Here is a 19,498-nt window from a genome sequence, read left to right as displayed (position 1 = left end):
CAGTTGGAGCAGCCCAGGTATAGAAGGGCGTTTACTCTAGCCTGGCTGAACGCACTACCTTCAGCAGTGCAGGAGGGATGGTATAAAAAGACCCCCTGGGCAGAGCGCCTTTGCCCATGTGGAATGGAGCAGAGAGAAACAACTGAACATGTCCTGTTGCGGTGTACATATTATAAGGATGTGTGTGAAGAACTTGTTTCCCCTTTGACTGGCCGATTTCCCGGCTGAGCAGAGCAACAATGTATGCATGTGCTGTTTTGCCAAATTCTTTACTGCTGCTATGGGCATTAGAAAAAGGATCCTAAAAGTGTGGATGGGCCTCCGTAGTCAGAGCATAGTTTGCTAGACATTTTGGCATTGCTTCAAGGGATGAATTGAAACTTGTTGTTTACCTCAGAACCAACTACAGTATTGCTTTGCATTCGATCCTAGTATTTTTGTATACTTCTGTATATTTATATATTTGAGATGTTTTATTGGTGGCTGGCCTTTTGACCGTAATAAAGTTTTATCTAATCAATCAATCAATCAATCAATCAATCAATCAATCAATCAATCAATCAATCAATCAATCAAATCTATCTATCTATCTATCTATCTATCTATCTATCTATCTATCTATCTATCTATCTATCTATCTATCTATCTATCTATCGGATCCATTCTTGATTTCATAGATCCAACTTTTACCTAGATCCTCTTTTACTCATGTAAGCCACGCTGGGTCCTTTTAAAGGAGAAAGGCAGGGTAAAAATAGTTTAAATAAATAAGACCAAAATTGTAATTTATAATAGCCCTACAACGCAATGAAAACATTGACTAAACTAAGTACAGCCTAAAACGACCACGCAGCGTTTTCATCGGACGCCTAAACGCCTGCAAGGTCCGCCACTTCCAGGCTGACACGGAGGCAGCCGTTCTTTCGGCTCCGAGTTTCGCCCTCGCAACGTCTACTGCCTTTCCACGTATTTGGTGTTCAGAAGCGGCAGGTGGCTAAAACCAGAGGGAAAAAACATTCCTTCGGAATAAATCCCATTACACGTGCGCTCGGGATTGCTTTTGAGTAAACACGCGTTGCTACACGCACGCTTGCCGTCCGTCCCGCGCTTCCCCCAACTCAGTTCTTTGCTCCCTTCAGTCGCGCGATCCTGGACGGGAGCCGCCGTTTCTGGCCGCTCGCGCCACCCCGCGGCCGTTTAACGGCTCTGACCCCGTTTTGCCTATTTGCGCGGTAATTCGAGCTTGCTGAACGCTGTGGAGAAAGGGAACGGAATTGCGCCCTCTTCCCTCAGAGCGTCTCGGTTGCTGCTCTGAGGAACTCGATGAGGGGCCCGGAGGGAGGCGTGTGAAGGACCTGAGCAATTCGGGAGCTCTCTTTTCTTGTCAGGGATCGGGGGAGCACCACTCTCCCCACGCTCCTTCCTGACAAAAAAACGGGGCTTGCCCGCTTTAGTTACCTTGCAAGGTTCACAGACGCCACGCCATACCTTTCTTCCTCGCTTTACAAGCAGTGTAACGAAAAATAATTTCCTCCAGTTATCACATTGCAGGAACCTCTGTTTCATGTTCTAGGTACCACACCTGCAACTTTTCCATAAACATCTTTCCATTGTTGGGAATCAGACCTGCAACTTTTCCATAAACATATTTGGTGTGTGAAATATAGAGACTTTGGAATGTGGGGTTTTGGGGTTTTTTGTTTTTGTTTTTTGACAAATATTCCTGAATAAGGGAAAGTTAATTCACTCATATAAACGAATGATATTAATATGAATCAGGACTTAAGAGAAACAAACTGATTTGAATGGCTGTATAGCCTTCAGAGAATTAATTGTGAAATAGCAGTAAAATATTTGATTTTACTGCATCTACAGAACCCATAATCCATGAAAATGTATGCTAAATAGTCTTTAAGATACCACAATATTCCTTGTTTTTGTAATGAAAACAACAGTTCAGTGTAGCTTCCAGCCTTAAGCCCCCTCTCATATTTTTATTTCATTGGTTCATATTTCGTTCGTGTGAAATGTGTGCATATATAACACAGTCAAAAGGAAACTTAAAAAATCCTAGAGCAAACTAGCTTTATCCTGTTTATGAGTGATTAGAGTGAAGTCGCTTTAGCTCTACATACTGGGTGTTCGTTCCTATCAGGCTGTATCCCAAGTTTAAAACATTTGTTTTCCGAGAACTTGACACTGAACATTAAACTGTACATGCATGGTAACTCTTCAGGCTCGAAAGACAAAGGAGATCATTCAGAGCATATCTATATATCTATAGCTATTCCAAATGGCCTTCTTTTTCTTTGTTTTATATAAAATCATGATTGAGTCCCTGAATGCCAAGATAGTTTTTAACGTTTTACATTTTTTAATTACTCAGTGAATTTAATCAGTTCTATTGTTTGTTTTTAATGTATACCTTATTGCATTTAATCTATACCTTTCTGTGTTTTTAATTCTTTTTTTAATACTGTCAGCTGCTTTGAATCCTCTTATTGGAAGAAAGGCAGCCTATAAATAAGACAAACAAACAAACAAATAATATACCTTCCTGAAAGACAATTGAACCAGAACTACTAGGTATGCAGAGTGCATGGATTGCTTCTATGTAAACATAGTTGTGATATAAAGGTTTTGAGAAAAATATGTATTTATTTCAGTTAAATTTAAATTCTACCTTTCTTCAACAGCTCAAAAGCAAACATGCAGTCTCTTTATCCCTTTCTCCAAAATGTTTGTCTTCACCATAGGATGAGACTACTCAGATCATTCAGTAAAATTGAATGGCTGGATGGTGTTTGAACTCCCAGTCTAATCTGATGCTGTAATCACTGTATAGCACTGACCCTCTCAGACTGTGATAGTACAAACACAGGTTTATTTGCATCTTTTGGCACTGACATAGTGACAAAATGTTAGATTCTATCACCTGGAGAAATAATTATTTACAATTTCATGCATGTGTTCTGGAATTCAGTACATTTGGGATGTATACAAGCCAAGCACCACTAGTGTCTCATGTATGTACACAATTGCTTAATCCTTAATTTCTGTGTTCAGTCTCTCATGTAATGTCTATTACATGTACCCACATCAATAATTTAGCAGTTTCTAACCAATGAATGGATATCATCAACACGTACTTTCACAGATTTGTTTACTAAGAAACCTCTTAAATTTAGTAGGACTTATCCCCTAGCAACTGCGTTCAGTGACACATAAAAGTTATAATCAATGAAATAATATTGTGCTGAGTCTGTGTAAATAATTACAAGAACAACTCCCATCACCCATACGGAGCATGGCCATGCCTGTGCTGGCTGAGGATGATAGAGGTTTTAGTTCAACTGGATAGCTCAGTGGTTTAGGTATCTAGCTGGGGAGCCAGAGATTTGAAGCTCGATCTCCCACTCAATCCTCCTTGTCAGGGGCTGAACTCAATGATCTATTGGGTCCTATCCAGCTCTACAGTTCTAAGATAAGACAAAAAAAATTGGGGGGGCACTGGATCAGAAATGTTAGTTTAGGGGAAATAGATAGGATAGAATGGTGGATATCTTTCATGGAATCCTAGATTTCAACATACTCAACTGTGAAGTTTCTTGGGTAATCTTGGATCATGCATGCATCAGGCAAATGCTCACGAAATTTGATAGATAGCTTTGGACCATGTACACTGGCCAAGTTAGGTGTGAAATGAAATTTGTGGTCTGATATCTTCCCATTTTTTGTTTAAAGCAGATGCAGATCTCCAAATTGAATTTGGCTTATAGCATGGGAGGATGTATGTTTTCCTAACACTGCAAGTAGTTTGAGGGAGATATCAGTTGGGAAAATAGTGTGGGATGAAGGCTTGATCCCTCTACTCCAGTATGATTTTCCCAGTCTATGGTGGTGGTGGGTGCACTTAACATTTGAAAGTTTAAAGTAAGAAGATCTCCAACAGCTCATCTAGTTTAGTTGTTAGCCTTCTCTCCCTTTCAGAGTTCTTATGCAAATGAAAAGGGAGGTATCTAAGAAATACTGCCCTCAATTTTACAGAGGAAGAATGGCATACAAATATGATTAATAAAATATTCACATTTTAATATGCTTTTTAGTTTGATAAATGGATTCAAATTTTAATGAAGTTTGTATGTTTAACTATCATTAGTTAAAATTGTTAGTAAACTTAAGAGACCAATGACCCTAACAGGCACTATACAGCTAAAATCTCTGAGAAAATAAAGCATTAATGATTTTTCTTTGTGATATCTATTTTCAGGTTTCTACTGTGTAATAAACCATACCCTTTAAGATGGAAAGTGATATAATTCCTGAAGCATCTTCACACTGTACTTTTGGGGAGATTAAAAGACGTGTGAGGGAGAAGAAGAACGGAGCTCTAAAAGTTACAAAGCTGAATGCTTCTCTTGCATCTAAAATTAAAACTAAGATAATAAGTGAGTGTAACATCTATCATATCTACAGAAATAAACACTTGTGTGGGCTTCCTAACTTATATCATTTTATATCAGGTGTAATCTTGCGGATATTCTTGGACCTAGTTTCCTCAATGGAGGCACAAATATCTGCTGTAGCCACGAGTGCCTTTATCAACTTTGGTTGATTTTCCACCTACAACCTACTTGGATAAGAAATGCCTAACAACAGTGGTCCATGTGTTGGTAATCTCTAAAACAGACTACTGTTACACTCTCTACGTAGGGCTGCCTTTGAAAACAGTACAGAAACTTCAGCAGGTCAAAAACATAGTTGCCGGAATGATTACAGATATAATCATATATTCCCCCCTCTTGGCACATCTTCATCAACTCCCTGTTAATTTCTCTCCTCAATTTAAGGTGCTAATCATAACCTATAAAGCACTTAACAGTTTAGAACAATGATATTGTTGGAAAAATTGTTGGCTGCAATCTTCCATGCAGCCTGATACTGGGTTTCAGTGGGAGAAGGAGTTTTCACTTTCACAAACTAAAATGACTATCTTCTGCCACTAACCAATTAGCAAAGTCTTTTTTTCCAGGACTTGAGGGAAGCCCCTTTCCTGTTTGATTGCTTCTAGACACTTTGTTTTGTTTTCTCTGCTTTCTGACCTCCAGACCATGCAGTCATTATGGAGGAGCTCTCTTCCACATGGGGGAGAATCCATCCTTCATTTTTTTATCCAATTACTCTTCTGATTGTAACTGAAGATCAACTGTAAGTGAAGATGTTTTTCTTTTCTACTTAACCTACTTGTAAAGTGATATAGATATAGAACAATTAAGACTCGGACCACACGTTTTCTGAATAGTTTTTTATCCCAGAGCTATAATTGCACTTAATAATGAGCTTAAAGACCACCAGTAGTGAATAGTTAGTTGGACTGTGTTACTTGTTTGTATTTTTAGTGGGGACTTTTAGTGGGTGGGGAGTGTTGGGGGATTTTTTAGTGGGTGGGGAGTGTTTGGGGAATTTTATGTGTGTGCATGTGTCTGGTCTCTGGGTGTCTGTGAATTTCATTGTATGGGTATACTGTGTATATACTTAGAATGACAATAAATAAATAAATAAATAAATAAATAAATAAATAAATAAATAAATAAATAAATAAATAAATAAATAAATAAATAAATAAATAAATAAATAAATAAATAAAAAAATAAAGTGATTTTTATATACAAAGAGCTAGTTTCATTGTGAACAATGGGGCTGGCTGAAAGTTGGCATCCCCTTCATGTTTTTCCTGTGCTGCTACTGTTTGTGGTTTTTTTACTTTATGCTCTGTCAACTAAAAGCAACTAACTAAAACATTCCTCCAACAGATATGTGGCAGAACATCTCTCTTACAGAATTGCTACCTGTCCCATCCACTCTTTGCAGTCCTTAATGTTAAGAATAGTAACACTCAAGGAGGTTAAAAAGCTAACGCTAGAAACCAACTAAACTTCCCTAGTTATGGACCCTTCCCTTTGGAATAAGCTTTTTACAGAGGTTCACCATGTGTCATCCTAGTTTTTGGAAGCTAGTTAAGACAGAATCATATAAAGCTGCCTTCTCCTACTGTGAACAATGACCTGAGATGCTCAAACGGGTTTTATTTAATGTATTTCTATTTAAAGGCAGGTTCATTGTTTTAGCTAGCAACAGCATCTATTGTATTTTTATTGCATTTATTATATTGTGTTTTTCTAGTATGATTTTAGTATATGTTGTAAGCTGCCCACTAATGGAGAGGTATAGAAGTGGAGTGAATGAATGAATGATCTATCTGCAACAATTGTTTTATTCTGTCATTTCCACTTTACAACAATGCAGTGAATTAATGACCCATTAAGTGTCCTGTCATTAATATCTCAACTCAGGTATTGAAAACTAGAAATGGAAAGTAGGCTTATGAACCAGGATGATGTGAAAGCCACTATAATGTAGTACAGTGATTCCCAACTTTGGGTCCCCAGACATTCTTGGACTACAACACCCAGAAATCTTGGACAGTGCTGGTACTTGTGAAGGCTTCAAGGAATTTTTGTCTAAGAACATCTGGGAACCCAAGGCTGGGAAGTGTATAGAGTTTCAGAGTACAAGTCAGAAAATCTGGGTTCAAATGCCTACTGGGCTATGTAAGCTCACTGATAGGTAGCAAAGGTAAAACCACTCCTTGTACACCTCACATACTTTGAAAGCCCTATGAGGGTCACCAAAAGTCAAAATAGCCTTGACAGCATGTAATAACAAGGATTTGCATTGTATCAAAGTGACCATAAATATATAAATGTGTAAAAGAGAACCAAATCAGGATATTTGTGCATATCCAGAGTAACATTGCAGCTCAGCAGAATTTCCTCCTCAAAACTCATTTTTTCCATGAAGCTCTTGGCATAAACAGCACTAAGACTAAGAATATAATTGAAACAACTACATAATGCTTCCCACTCCACTGACTATATTTTCTTTTGTTTTTCTCTGTGTTGAATTGTAGATATTATGTATCTTGTTTTTTGTATTCTGTTACATGTCATGCACATTGAAGACACTACAAAACACTTTGAATAATTAATGTCTTTTTAAAACGTATACATAAAATATGCCAGCCCCATTAAATCACAGATGACTTATATTAAATTCCCACATGTGTTTATCTACTTAAAATTCAGTTTAAAAATAAAGGCCCTGATCCTTGAGTATTCTATGCATACATATGGGCTGAAATCCATTAGTAAGCTGTAACTAAAATAGGTCTAATTAATCAGTGGGGATTTGGTGAGTTAACACCTATGCTTCAATGGATCTACTCTAGTCATTACTTACTACTGCTCTACTGGATTTCAGCCATGGGGTTATATTGAGCACCAGGATAGTTTACTGGTCCTTTTCTTTCATCTCCCCACATTAGAAGCTTTTTTAATGTACTGAAAGTGACACAAAAACCTTCTCTAGAGGAGAGTGCAATTAAATACATGTGTTTGAATATCCTAAAAATAATGGCAATATGTTTTTGTGTTGAGTTGCATTCTTGTCCAGTCAATGAGTAATAAATTAATAAAGTACAACTTTTCATCAGATTCTGATAATATATACTGTATATATATTGTGCCCACTATCCTTCAAATTTTCATGGAATAACATTGTATATGAGGATGGTGTCTACTTTCTGCCTAAAATTAGTACATGTTATGTTTCATGGAAATTTACATTAAGATATTTATTTCTATAAAGTAGAAAATCTGGGGAAATAAATAGGAACAGTTGACTTGTAGTTAAATGATAGGCATGTTAAAGTTTATTTATAACACAGATACTGTACATGGCAAACTGCAGCATTTTCTATCTTGGTTGAGATTGGTGAGTCTAAAATATCATTCTTTATAGAAAAGCAGGAATAACTTTTGCTATGTTCAGTATTTAATTCTGAGTTCAGTTTGTTTGTAAAAGAGAGTTATCCCTTAGAAATCAGAAGATCTAATGAAATGAGGGTGGTGGTGGTGTTTTTTTTAAAGTCTAATACTTGTGTTTTAAAAAACTTCTCGGTGGACAAGCATCTACTTTTTTCCTGTTCCAAATTATTAGAATGATAGTTGTTGTGGGTTTTTCGGGTTCTTTGGCCATGTTCTGAAGGTTGTTCTTCCTAACGTTTCACCAGTCTCTGTGGCCAGCATCTTCAGAGGACTGGAGTAGGAACAGAGCATGAACTGAGTTCCTACTCCTGTCCTCTGAAGATGCTGGCCACAGAGACTGGCGAAACATTAGGAAGAACAACCTTCAGAACATGGCCAAAGAACCCGAAAAACCCACAACAACCATTAGATCCCAGCCATGAAAGCCTTCGCGAATACAGTATACAGTATTAGAATGATAGTTTATTTTTATTTTTTATTTATTTATTAGATTTCTGTCCCACCTTTTTAGACAAAGTCTACTCGAGGAATTATAAATGAATTATTTGATGAGACTGGAACACACGATGGGGATGGATTCAAACTACTTGTTTCCTTATATCAAATAAATAGCATTCCATGTGTTTTAGATTAGATGCACAAAAAGTAAATCATGGCTAACCAAAGTAGCCTTGATTTGAGTGAAATTTACTCTAAGCATAACCATGCCTAGCGTCAACTCAGTTGTGTTTATGAGTGTGTGTTACATGACCTACAACACAAGAGTTACAAATTCACAAAGATAACACATTTTGTTGGAATATATCAGACAATTTAAAAAAAAACTGTTTTGCCTTAAAGACTGTTATCTTTCAATTTGAGCTCTTGTGGATCAACTCCACTTCATCAGTAACATGAAAGCTCAAATTTAAATATAACAGTCATTAAGATGCCACAATGTTTTTGTTTATTTTGGTTTTGAGGGGTTTTTTGGGGGGTGCACAGACTAAAACAGCTACTTATTTGAAAACTACATTTTGTTGAAAGACACTGATACCTATTTGCTTTGTTGTGTTTTTAATCCATTATTATTATTATTATTATCTCTTCTTTATTTTACACAGATAATTCCTCACTTTTAAAGACTTCACTGAAGATCAATAATAAAGCATTGGCTATGGCCCTCAGTACTGAGAAGGAAAATTCTCGGAGGCTAAAAAATGAAAAACTGTTACTGCAGAAGGAAGTAGATGAGATGCACTTTCAGAATGTCTTACTTCGTGAAAAATTATTATGTCTGGTACATTCTAAAAAATATTGTGTGCAGTAACAACTCATTTGAAAATGGTTCATGTTGCCAAAATAAGGAATATTACTATTTTCATGGCCCTTTAAGAATACAAAGTGTGTTTATGAGTGTATGCTTTTGAGCAATCCATGATTGATACACTGCCATCTAGTTACTAGAACAAGTTGCACACTTGTAGCTTTCCGGAACAGGTGATAGTTGCTGGCTATGCTGTTGGGACTGATGGAGTTGGAGCTTTATGCTGTCATCATGTGTATTTGGTGTTTCATGATGAGGACAGCGTTAGGAAATCTTAGTTTCTGGGATTAGAACACCCGGAATCCTCCAGCTAACATGCATGCTGGCCATGCATTCTGAGAGTTACATATGCAGAATGTAACTTTCCCAAACTCAGGATGCAGAGATGTGTATACAATGTATATCTTGCCTCATCCTATTTTCTTTTGCTGACTCCCTCTACAACCAGGTGTTGAGGGCCTTAGTTCCATAGTCCCTGAACAGTTGATTTTGGAGGAATTTGTATGGAACCTCTGGATATAACCTGTCATTTTTACATCCTATTGTGTTTTCAGCTTGTTTGTCTCCCTTGCCTTTTCCACTTCTGTAGTGAGCACATATTGCCTACAGAGTAACCTTTCTGCCATTGCAACAAAGTCTTTCGTGGCATCTTACAAGCTTTAGAAATGCAGACATACTGTACAGTATTGTACTACAATGTAGCACTGCTATTCAGGCCATCTAAAATATTTTAGCACTGCTGTAGATTCACACAGCTGCCCCTCTGGAATTTTCTGCTGTTGTAGCGCTAGTGTATATCTTCTGTCCGCATTATATGGGTATTAGGATACAGCTAGATAGCCCAACTGTTCTAGACTGGTTCAAGACTGCCATAGAAATTCACTGGGGAATGGAACTCATAAAATCACTCCTTAAATATTTTACATACTTTGAAAAACCTATTAGGGTCACTGTAAATCAGACACAACTTTATGGCACATAACACATACAGTAAACATTTACTTCTTTGGTAAGAACAAAAGAGTTATGGTGCCTTACAGTCTAACTTTCTTATTTCGTTAAGAGCTTTTGTGGATCACAATCCACTTTCTCAAACACATGGAATATAATTGTTAGACCACAGGTTTATATATGCAGAGCACATGCTGGGGAGAACCAAGCGACATAGGAAAATGAGGGAGAACATTAGACTGGTAATGCATTTTTAGAATAATAGTGGCCCAGTAGCAATCAGTCAAAGTACTGACTTTCTGTTCTCAGCTAGTAAATGGTTGGAATGAGGTGGCATCATGTCAATAATTTTTTTACTTATATCTGTAACAAGGACTGTGGGGAAATCTGGAGTATTAATATATATAAGATGTATGAAATCCTCTTGCATAACTACATGGACATTAACAGTGATGATGTCATCAGACCATGAAGTTACAATTTAATTTAATTTAATTTACCACTGGTTCTCTGGAAGCAATTCCAATCCCAGCAGTGGCAATCTGGCAGCAATTTGCAGATGTTAAAGGCTCCTTTCACCCCCATCCTGAGGCTTCCAAAGGCTTCACCAGACCAAAAGGGATCCCTAGGTTGCCCTAGAAACTGAAAAGCAGGGAGTTACAAAACTTTAAAATAAGTTAAAGGGTAACATTGTGGGCTGACAACATCACCATTTATGTCCATATGGTTATGCTGCCAGGACTCCAGCCATTTTGTGGTAAGAATCCTTTTGAGGTACAGTGGTGCCTTGCATTACGACGTTACTTCGTTCCAGCCAAATCGATGTAGAACGAAAACATCGTAATGCGAAAATAAAAAGCCCATTGAAACGCATTGAAACCCCTTCAGTGTGTTCCAATGGGCTGGAAACTCACAGTCCAGTGAAGATTCTCCATAGGGTGGTCATTTTCGGTGCCTGTGCAGCAAGGAATCCGTCCCAGAAAACAGCGGGGAGCCATTTTATTTACCCAGTGGCCATTTTGAAACCGCCAATCAGCTGGAGGAAAATCATCGTTTTGCGAAGAACCAGTTCCCGAAGCAGGGAACCGATCATCGCAAAGCGAAAAAAAAACATTCAGACCATCGTTTTGCGATCGCAAATAACATATGCTATATTCTGTATTCATGTTTGTTTCTGGGCCCAATCATAAAACATTTTCCAGCTTTCTTTAACATACGTTCACAGGTTCTCACGTAATGCCTCTAACAGGCTATCCATTTCTGCAATATCCAGTAATGTTTTAATCAGCTCCTCCACCCTCGGGTTTTCCTGACTTTTCCATTTTGGGGCCCAAATCAGCCTTGCAGCTGTAAATATGTGCAACAACAATTTCTGGAATTATATTCAGCCGAAACATTTCTGGTTTAAAGGCTATTTTTGTTGTATAATTTATTGTGTAATATCTTTTCTCTCTACAAAATCTTTTTGCTCTATCTCATGTCCACCACATATGAAAAAAAGTCCCAGGTTGCTTGCCACACTTCCAACATGAGTTGCTAACCCCCGATGCCATTTTTGCCAATTTTACAGGTGTGAGATGCCATCAATAAAACATCTTTAAAACATTTTCTCTCAAGTTTACTGGCTTAATCCATCTATAATTATCATTCCACATTCAAGTCCAATTATCTATGTCTATATTATAACCAAAATTTTGTGCCCATTTAATCATCACTGCTTTCACCCTTTCATCATCTAAATTGTATTTTAGTAAAATATACATTTTTGTATAATCTTATCACTAGTATAAATCCATAACTCAACCACCTGAACTTTCCCTTCATAAAGGCCCATTATTTTGTCTTTTTTTAAAACTTGATTTTAATTTTAATATCACCCTCCAGTCCATTGGTATACCCATTTCCTTCAGCTCCTGTATATTTTTTTTAATTCTTGCTCTTTGGTTAAGAGCTCTTTATATATATATATACATCAATTCTTTCAAGATTATGAAAGGTTGTGTAAAAGCTTCCAAAGGTGCTACCCATATCAGAATTTTTTTGTATATTTGCCCCTCGGATTTCTGCCAAACCTGGTATAGCGCTTTCCTTACAATGTGATCAGAAAAATGTATTTGGTCTTTGACTTTACCATATCATATATATGTGTGCCATTAGGATTACAGGCTTACCTCGCTTTACAAAAGCCTCTGTTTACTTAATTTTTGGTTTACGAACTGAAATCCATAGAAAATAGTGCCCCAGTTTACATTCTTTCTCTCTTTTTCCCCCTCTGTACGAAAAGGTTTCCCCCAGGACACATTGCACCTGGAGGATTCTAGTGCCGCCTCCATTCCTAGTGCAATCCGCATATTGGTTTATGAAATTTCCACATGGCATAACATTCTGGAGAACATATTAATTTTATAAAGCGAGGTACACCTGTAGGTATATTGTCATTTCTCATGTCAGTTTTCTGTCTGTTTATTCCCTTACATAGATATTGTCTTGTTTACCTTACGCAGAATGTAGTGGATACTGGCAAAGAATGGCCTGGATCACATTAACAAAACTAGTAACCAAGCCCTAAATGTTGTAGGTGACATTTTTGGGACCTGGAATATTGCTTATAGAATAGATGTGGGGACACAACTGGTATCTGCGTTTGTAGCAAGATCTTTTTCTTGTATTTGTATTGTATTGTCTGTTGTCACTAATTATTTAAGATTGGGGAGCTGTAGTATTGACCAGCCAACCAGAGCCTGGCAGAGGGAAATATTAATGTCCAGAATGGACTGTGGATTGTTGAATGGTGTCATTTTGGAGCTATAGGTGACTTCCAATGGCATTCTGTCATTTTGTCTGTGTCTATGTCTGATGGCAGACAGTTTCTGGGTACCCAATCTGCCCTGTCAATTTGTTTTGTTATGGGGGTACCTGTCAGAGTGTCTTTTCCCAAGGTCATCTACCCACTCCACTAGGTCCTCCCAGACTATAACCCTCTGTGTGGACACCCTGAGAAAAGCCAGGAAGTCAGCTACTAAAAGTAGGGACTTCTCTGCGGTGGCAATAACACCATGGAATCAACTGCCAGTGGAGCTTCACCTGGCTGCTTCCCTCCCAATATTTAAAAGACTTCTAAAGATTCTGCTTTATAGAGAAGACTTTTTTGGCAACTAGATTTAATGTGTCTCTCTGCTGCTCTGTTATATGCCTTGTGCTACATTTTAACTTATCATTAGAGTCTCTTGGAGTTCGTTGTGTGCTGCTTATTTGTTTTTAATTCATTATCACTGTACTTTTATTGTATTGTAAACCACCTAGAGTACTACATTGGACTAATGGGGATATAAAGGGAGGGAGGGAGGGAGGGAGGAAATGAATAAATAAATAAACAAACAAACAAACAAACACTGTAGTTTACAGAATGCTGTTATCCTTTTGAGTCTCTGTTTTGCATCCAAGCCAATGCAATTATATCAGAAGGCTTGGCCGCTTTCTTCTTCTTGACATGATGCCACCTCAGCATAAACATTTAATTGTTAATAACAGGATGGTTATGTAATCAGCACTTTGACTTACTGTTACTGGGCCACTGTAATTTTAAATGTCCATTACCAATGTAATTGTTACCTTTTTCTTATTGCATTTCGCCCTTATTCCTTGAACATGTTTATATTTGTATATAAGCCTGTGGCTTAATTATTATGCTCCATATGTCTGAGGAAATGGATTATGATCCAGTAAAGCTCAAACTGAAATAAATGAGTTGTCTTTATGTTGCCAAACTCTATTATTCTTATTTCTGTTATACATGGGGAAACAGACTAAAGATGCCATCTGATGGGTAAAAACACATTTCTTTCTTTCTTTCTTTCTTTCTTTCTTTCTTTCTTTCTTTCTTTCTTTCTTTCTTTATTTATTTATTTATTTATTTATTCATTCATTCATTCATTCATTCATTCATTCATTCATTCATTCATTCATTCATTCATTTATATGCTGCCCATCTAGAACGGGTCTTCTCTGGGCAGTTTACATATAATATAAAAAATAAACTAAGATAAAATCCAGATTAATCCAAGATGGGAAAGGAAAAAGAAAAAGGGAGGGAAAGAAGAGGAAGAAAAAGGAGAGAAAAGAAAAAGAAGAAAATTTTGGACTACTTGTGGCACAGTCTGGTACAAGCTATTTCCCAATGACCAAACAACAGGCGGGAAATTGCAAACAAGTCTGACTCTGATCCATGCCCAAACTGCAGCAGGTTAATTCATTTGGGGGGCTGAGCTGGAGCAATTCCTGAATAAATGGAAGGATTGCTCTAAAGGCGATTGCTCCCAGCAGAGCGACCCTTTCCAGTGTGGGCAGTTATGATCCTTCCTTGCAGTTTGATTGCACCCTAACAAAGCTGCCTCACTGGAGATTTCTTTCTTTAAAATGTTATCATGTTTTTCTAACTGGCTGACTATGTAAAATAAAAGTTATTTACATTTAAAGTCTTCTAATATATATATTTTTATACACAGAATAAAATGCTCATCAAAATAGAAGCATTCTTGAATAATAATCTTTTAACCGCAATTGAAATGAGCAGCATATCTGAGGTATGTTTTCATTGTGTGAATGTTCCTATCTCATAGATCAAGGGGGTATAGCTCTTGTTTGTGTTCATCTTTGAACAGCATTATTATGTTTTACTACAAATGCAGATATTAGACCAATATTGAATTTTATATGATCTTTTTAGAAGTTAGCTCCTGATATATATTTTTTTTAATTGAAGATAAGGGTCATGCTAATGATTCAGAACATTGGGTGTCCTATCCAATGTTGATATGTCTTCTGTATGTAGACAGACATATTTTTAAAGTGTGATATTGCTATACAAAAGAGTGGATTGCTTTTTAAAGGTACATTTATACAAAATATTGCTGCATAATTTTAAATATTTCATAATTTTTCAAAATGAGTATTTTCTATTATTGTAAATATTGTTCAATAAATGTACAAGATAATACATTTCTATGAAGCAATTATGTCAAGAAAAATATTTTTGGACTATATAAATGTTTACTAAATTCATATATGTTATTTTTGTTAAACATTTATTAATTAAAAGTATTTGAGAATTGCTTTATAGTGTATTGATATATACTACATAGTGGCCAAGCTCCTATTGCAACATTATATTTGTAGAAGAAACATAATACAAAGTGCAGCAGATTCTCATTGGTAATTAATGTATCCCTTCCACCCTATGCAGCTCCTGAAAATCCAAACAGAGACTCATTATTTGTCAGCAAGAAACTGCTGCATGTTTACATGGTTTACCTTACACAAGGATAACTACATAAATGTTGATGAAAAGCTGGAATTCTATTGGTGTTCATGTAAAATCTCCACAATTAACTAAATGTGGCTAATTGATGAGATACCAGGTTACATTGAGGTTACACAGTTGGTACTTCAGCACCTTGCCAGTTAACTGCTATTAGCTAAGAAACTATGCAAATCTTACAAGAACACCAATAGAATTGTGGCCAATAGAGTGTTTACCTGTTGCTTATTGTAACAAATTTATTTCCATTTCATGTTTTAATTCATTCCCTGTCATTTTTTTTCTTTAGTCATTGACTCTGGTCAATTGTTAGTTTCCCATCTACTAATTTCATTGCTTGCTTCCAGCGTTCCTGGAACTTTTTGCCTAAATTTTGAAGTTCTTGTAGCTATGCAGCTGCATCTGAGCTCTGTTTATTACTCAGTTTCTACTCTCTTTTTCCCTTTTTTTGAGTTTTATGTTACCAAATATGCTCATTAATTATTTTATCCCTTGAAATAATCCTAATATTCCAAAGCATGACTATATAATCTTTTTTTAATAGCATATTCCAAAATCTGTAACATTGGAAGAAGATCAGTGTAACAGTTTTGACCACCAAGTTCGGTAATATTTCTGTTTATTTATTTAATAATTCTGTTTATTTAATATAAATCAAAATCAGTATATGATCAGAGTTATGAACAGCATCTTTCAAGTCTACTTAAGAGTGTTTTCATACTCACAGAAAAAATATTTATATCCTGAACACAAAATATAGCTAATCAATAAGCCTAAATTTAATGTCATGCTAGCACTACAGAATCACCATAACATAATTTTCTTCCCCTTCCCTTTCCCCACCACAGTCTTTGGTGCTACCCAGGCAGGGTATTACATTAGTGTACATATAACTGCATAAATCACAGCAGTGAATTGCCACTTATATTCCTGCTTATGTGCCAAGTTGCACAACTGGTGCACAGCCAAGAATGTGAGTAATGACTCATTAATTAGTAGCAATCGACCACAGCAATTTACACTCAAAGCATTGTAAATTCCCAGTAAAATTTTAGACAGCATTCTCAAAACTGGGGGAAGCACCTGTTTTTTTAAATCATTATTGTTATACTATTGAAAAAAAACTTTCCGGCTTACACTAATTCTTCTCTATTTATTTTTCAATTTTGTATTAATAGATATTGTCCCAAAATTGTCTCGGCATAGTAAATCACAATAGAGTAGGCCATTGAATCAATGAGGATTTGGTGAGCCAATTCCTTTGTAAGTTCCATTGATTCAAGTAGCCTTACTCTAGTTGTGGCAGGATAGGCCCATTAGGGTAGTTCTGAATCAACAGAACGTATGGATGAGTTGACTCACTAAATCTCCATTGAGTCAATGAATTCACTACAAGTTACTATGCTAAGCAACAGGATTTGGGCCTGTTAGGTGGGATATAAATCAAATAAATAAATAAATAAATAAATTATTTGCTCTAACTAATTCTTTTGCAACAAAATTTTGTTTCAGATCTATTGGGCAACATGTGAACTCTCCATATATTGCAAAACATGAAGAAAAAAAGCAAGATAAAATATTAACATGTGGAGCAGAAGACTGTATCAAACAGATTTCTGTTCTATCAACTGAAACTGCAGCAGATCAGATGAATACTGAGTTATTTGTTTCAGAAAAAATGCAACACTCAAGTGAGTCAAATAAAATGGAAACAGTACTTGTCAGAAATATATTTTCAAAAGGTATGCTGTATTTATAAGCAGTTCTTCACATACCACCTTATATGGTTTGTTATGCAACTAATACAATCCTGGCCTATATTTCTTTCATATTGTGTTCATGGGTGTGGCCACAGAATGATTGATTTACAGAACAATCCAAACAACATAATTTCAACATCTACATCAAGTTGGCAGTTTTGTTTAAAAGACCATTATAAAATGGACATTTTAACATATATATATATATATATATATATAGGTCAAAGTAATATTCTCCTGGACTACAGTTCTTAGGGAAATGCTTTCACTACAAAATATCAAAACAATTGTAGCTGTAATAACACTACTGGGTTGGATAAATGCCCATGTGGACAAACTCTAACAGATAATGAAAACTAAAAAGACTTCCAGAAACACGGATTAATATGTCTATTGTGTTTTTAAAAGCACAAAGTTTTTTTAAAATAAAAAGTCATTCTTTTTTTTTTTTTTTCAATTCTAAAGAGGGTGAAGAAAATGGCAGCGGGCTAGAGAGAAAGAATTCTTTAAAACTCCAGTTTTACTCACTTTCGGTCTGAAATGGCTATTATGGTATGCTCTGTTGCAGACTTTCTTGTAAAAGTCAATCCCATCCCCTCATGACTTTTAAGCACAGTTGGTGCGTAAAACACAGTTAGGATCAGTACCAGGGTAACTGGTTCTTGCACATGCTTGGATGACTTTTACATGCTGCCATATACTGTAATATGTTTATTGCATCTATATGTGAGGGTTGTCTCTCAGGTTTAGGCGGATTCTCACCGGTTCCTGGTTTGAGATCATTTATCAAATACTCCATCTCAAATTTAAAACATTTAACATTTATTTCTGGAACATCTGAAAAACTATTTACATCCATGTTAACCTCCAACAACATTTATTTACTCAATGGGATACAGAAGGGATTACTCTCATGAACTAGGAATGGGGCATTGGTTTGATAGTCCCATTGTTGATAAATATCCATGAGGTCTGATTCAATTAATGCCAGCTTTGGCAGCAAGGGCATCTGTCATCTGGTTGGATATTCGCTTGCTGGTGGTCTCTCTCCCAGGTCGGCAATCTTCCATGGCCCTACACTCCATATTTTTCTACTCCAGGTGCATTATTCCATCTTGGCCTCTCTCACCGTAGTTCTAAGTCCCAACCTAGACTGCAACAAACAAGAGAATATTCTCAATATGGAACAGAGAAGACTATAAGAAGCAACAGTAATGACCATGTTCACAGTCCAGTGTTGGAGAAAGCTGTTTCTTTTTTGTATTAGCGAAGGCTTTTTGTTCATTGTTCAAAAAACATAACATAAGATTCCTGGGTCCTTCACCGTTTAACCTATGCTTCTTCTTCATGATCTCCATGAATCACACATATGGGTTTTCTGCATCTGCACAAAAGCTCCTTGAAACTTTCTAGAGCTGTAGAGAGAGATTGTTTAGACACTCCCATTCACACACTTCTCACCATTTTGCCTCAGTTCCTTTTAGCTACTGTTGAGGAAGCTTCTGGAAAGTTAACTAGAGCTTTTTCACTAAACTTACCTTCTATTTTTTCATCGTCATTTTTATTCTCTGTCATTTCTATGGATAGTTTTTTATTTAGTTAGTGTTTCTCTTTCATCTTTCTGTGGACCCCTCAGGACTTTACCATCCTTTTAAGGGACCCTACAGGTCCCTTCAAAAAGTGTTTAATCTGTGGAATTAAAAAGACCTTGAAGCCACTTGAAGTTTTGTTTTCTCTGGGGGAAGGACATCAGATCCAGTCTTGCCTACATTGCAGGAATCTCACTAAACTTCCTCTTAAAAACAACTGTCTATGACCCCGCTTGTGGGAAAACTCTCTTCAAGTAGACATTTCTCCTTCTACTCTTCATCAAAACTTTCCCTGAATGTTTCTCAGTCCCAATCCGATCTTCTCAAGATGGACCAGTTGACTTCTCATACATCCTCTCAGCTTTTCATCCGTTTCTGATTTACCTTCTGTTTCAAAGGGTCATCTGACATTGAAGGGTTGTTCCACTTTGAAACCCCTATCTATATCAACTTCTTTGATCTAACACTAAGAAAAAGAAACAGGCTCTGATTATTCTTCAGTTAAGAAATCTAAGTATGTTAAAAATCCTAAGCAACTGTCTGTGAAGTGGTCCAAGACCCTTCCACCTTCTGATCCATAGTCTGCTTCTTCCTGGAAAAGGATGCTGTTGACCTCATGAAAGGACTGCTGGATAGCTCAGAAGTTAAAGTACCTGGCTGCAGAGCCAGAGGTTGGGGGTTCAATTCCC

At 36.6% G+C, this 19,498-nt stretch overlaps 1 protein-coding gene across 1 annotated transcript in view; it reads left to right on the top strand.

Annotated features, from left to right (window-relative positions):
* The first annotated feature begins 1,344 nt into the window (after positions 1-1,344).
* SGO2 (shugoshin 2) overlaps positions 1,345-19,498 on the top strand; it is a 28,350-nt gene continuing 10,196 nt past the window's right edge. Inside the window, exons 1-5 of the mRNA XM_078386862.1 lie at positions 1,345-4,448; positions 8,990-9,165; positions 14,649-14,726; positions 16,005-16,066; positions 16,973-17,202. Coding sequence (XP_078242988.1) covers positions 4,304-4,448; positions 8,990-9,165; positions 14,649-14,726; positions 16,005-16,066; positions 16,973-17,202 — 691 coding nt within the window. The 5' untranslated portion in view covers positions 1,345-4,303. The remainder of the gene's footprint in view (positions 4,449-8,989; positions 9,166-14,648; positions 14,727-16,004; positions 16,067-16,972; positions 17,203-19,498) is intronic.

This window comes from Pogona vitticeps, chromosome 1, assembly GCF_051106095.1.
Source record: "Pogona vitticeps strain Pit_001003342236 chromosome 1, PviZW2.1, whole genome shotgun sequence".
Taxonomy (NCBI): Eukaryota; Metazoa; Chordata; class Lepidosauria; order Squamata; family Agamidae; genus Pogona; species Pogona vitticeps.
Note: the sequence above shows the minus strand (reverse complement) of the source record. Positions and strands in the feature narration are given on the sequence as shown.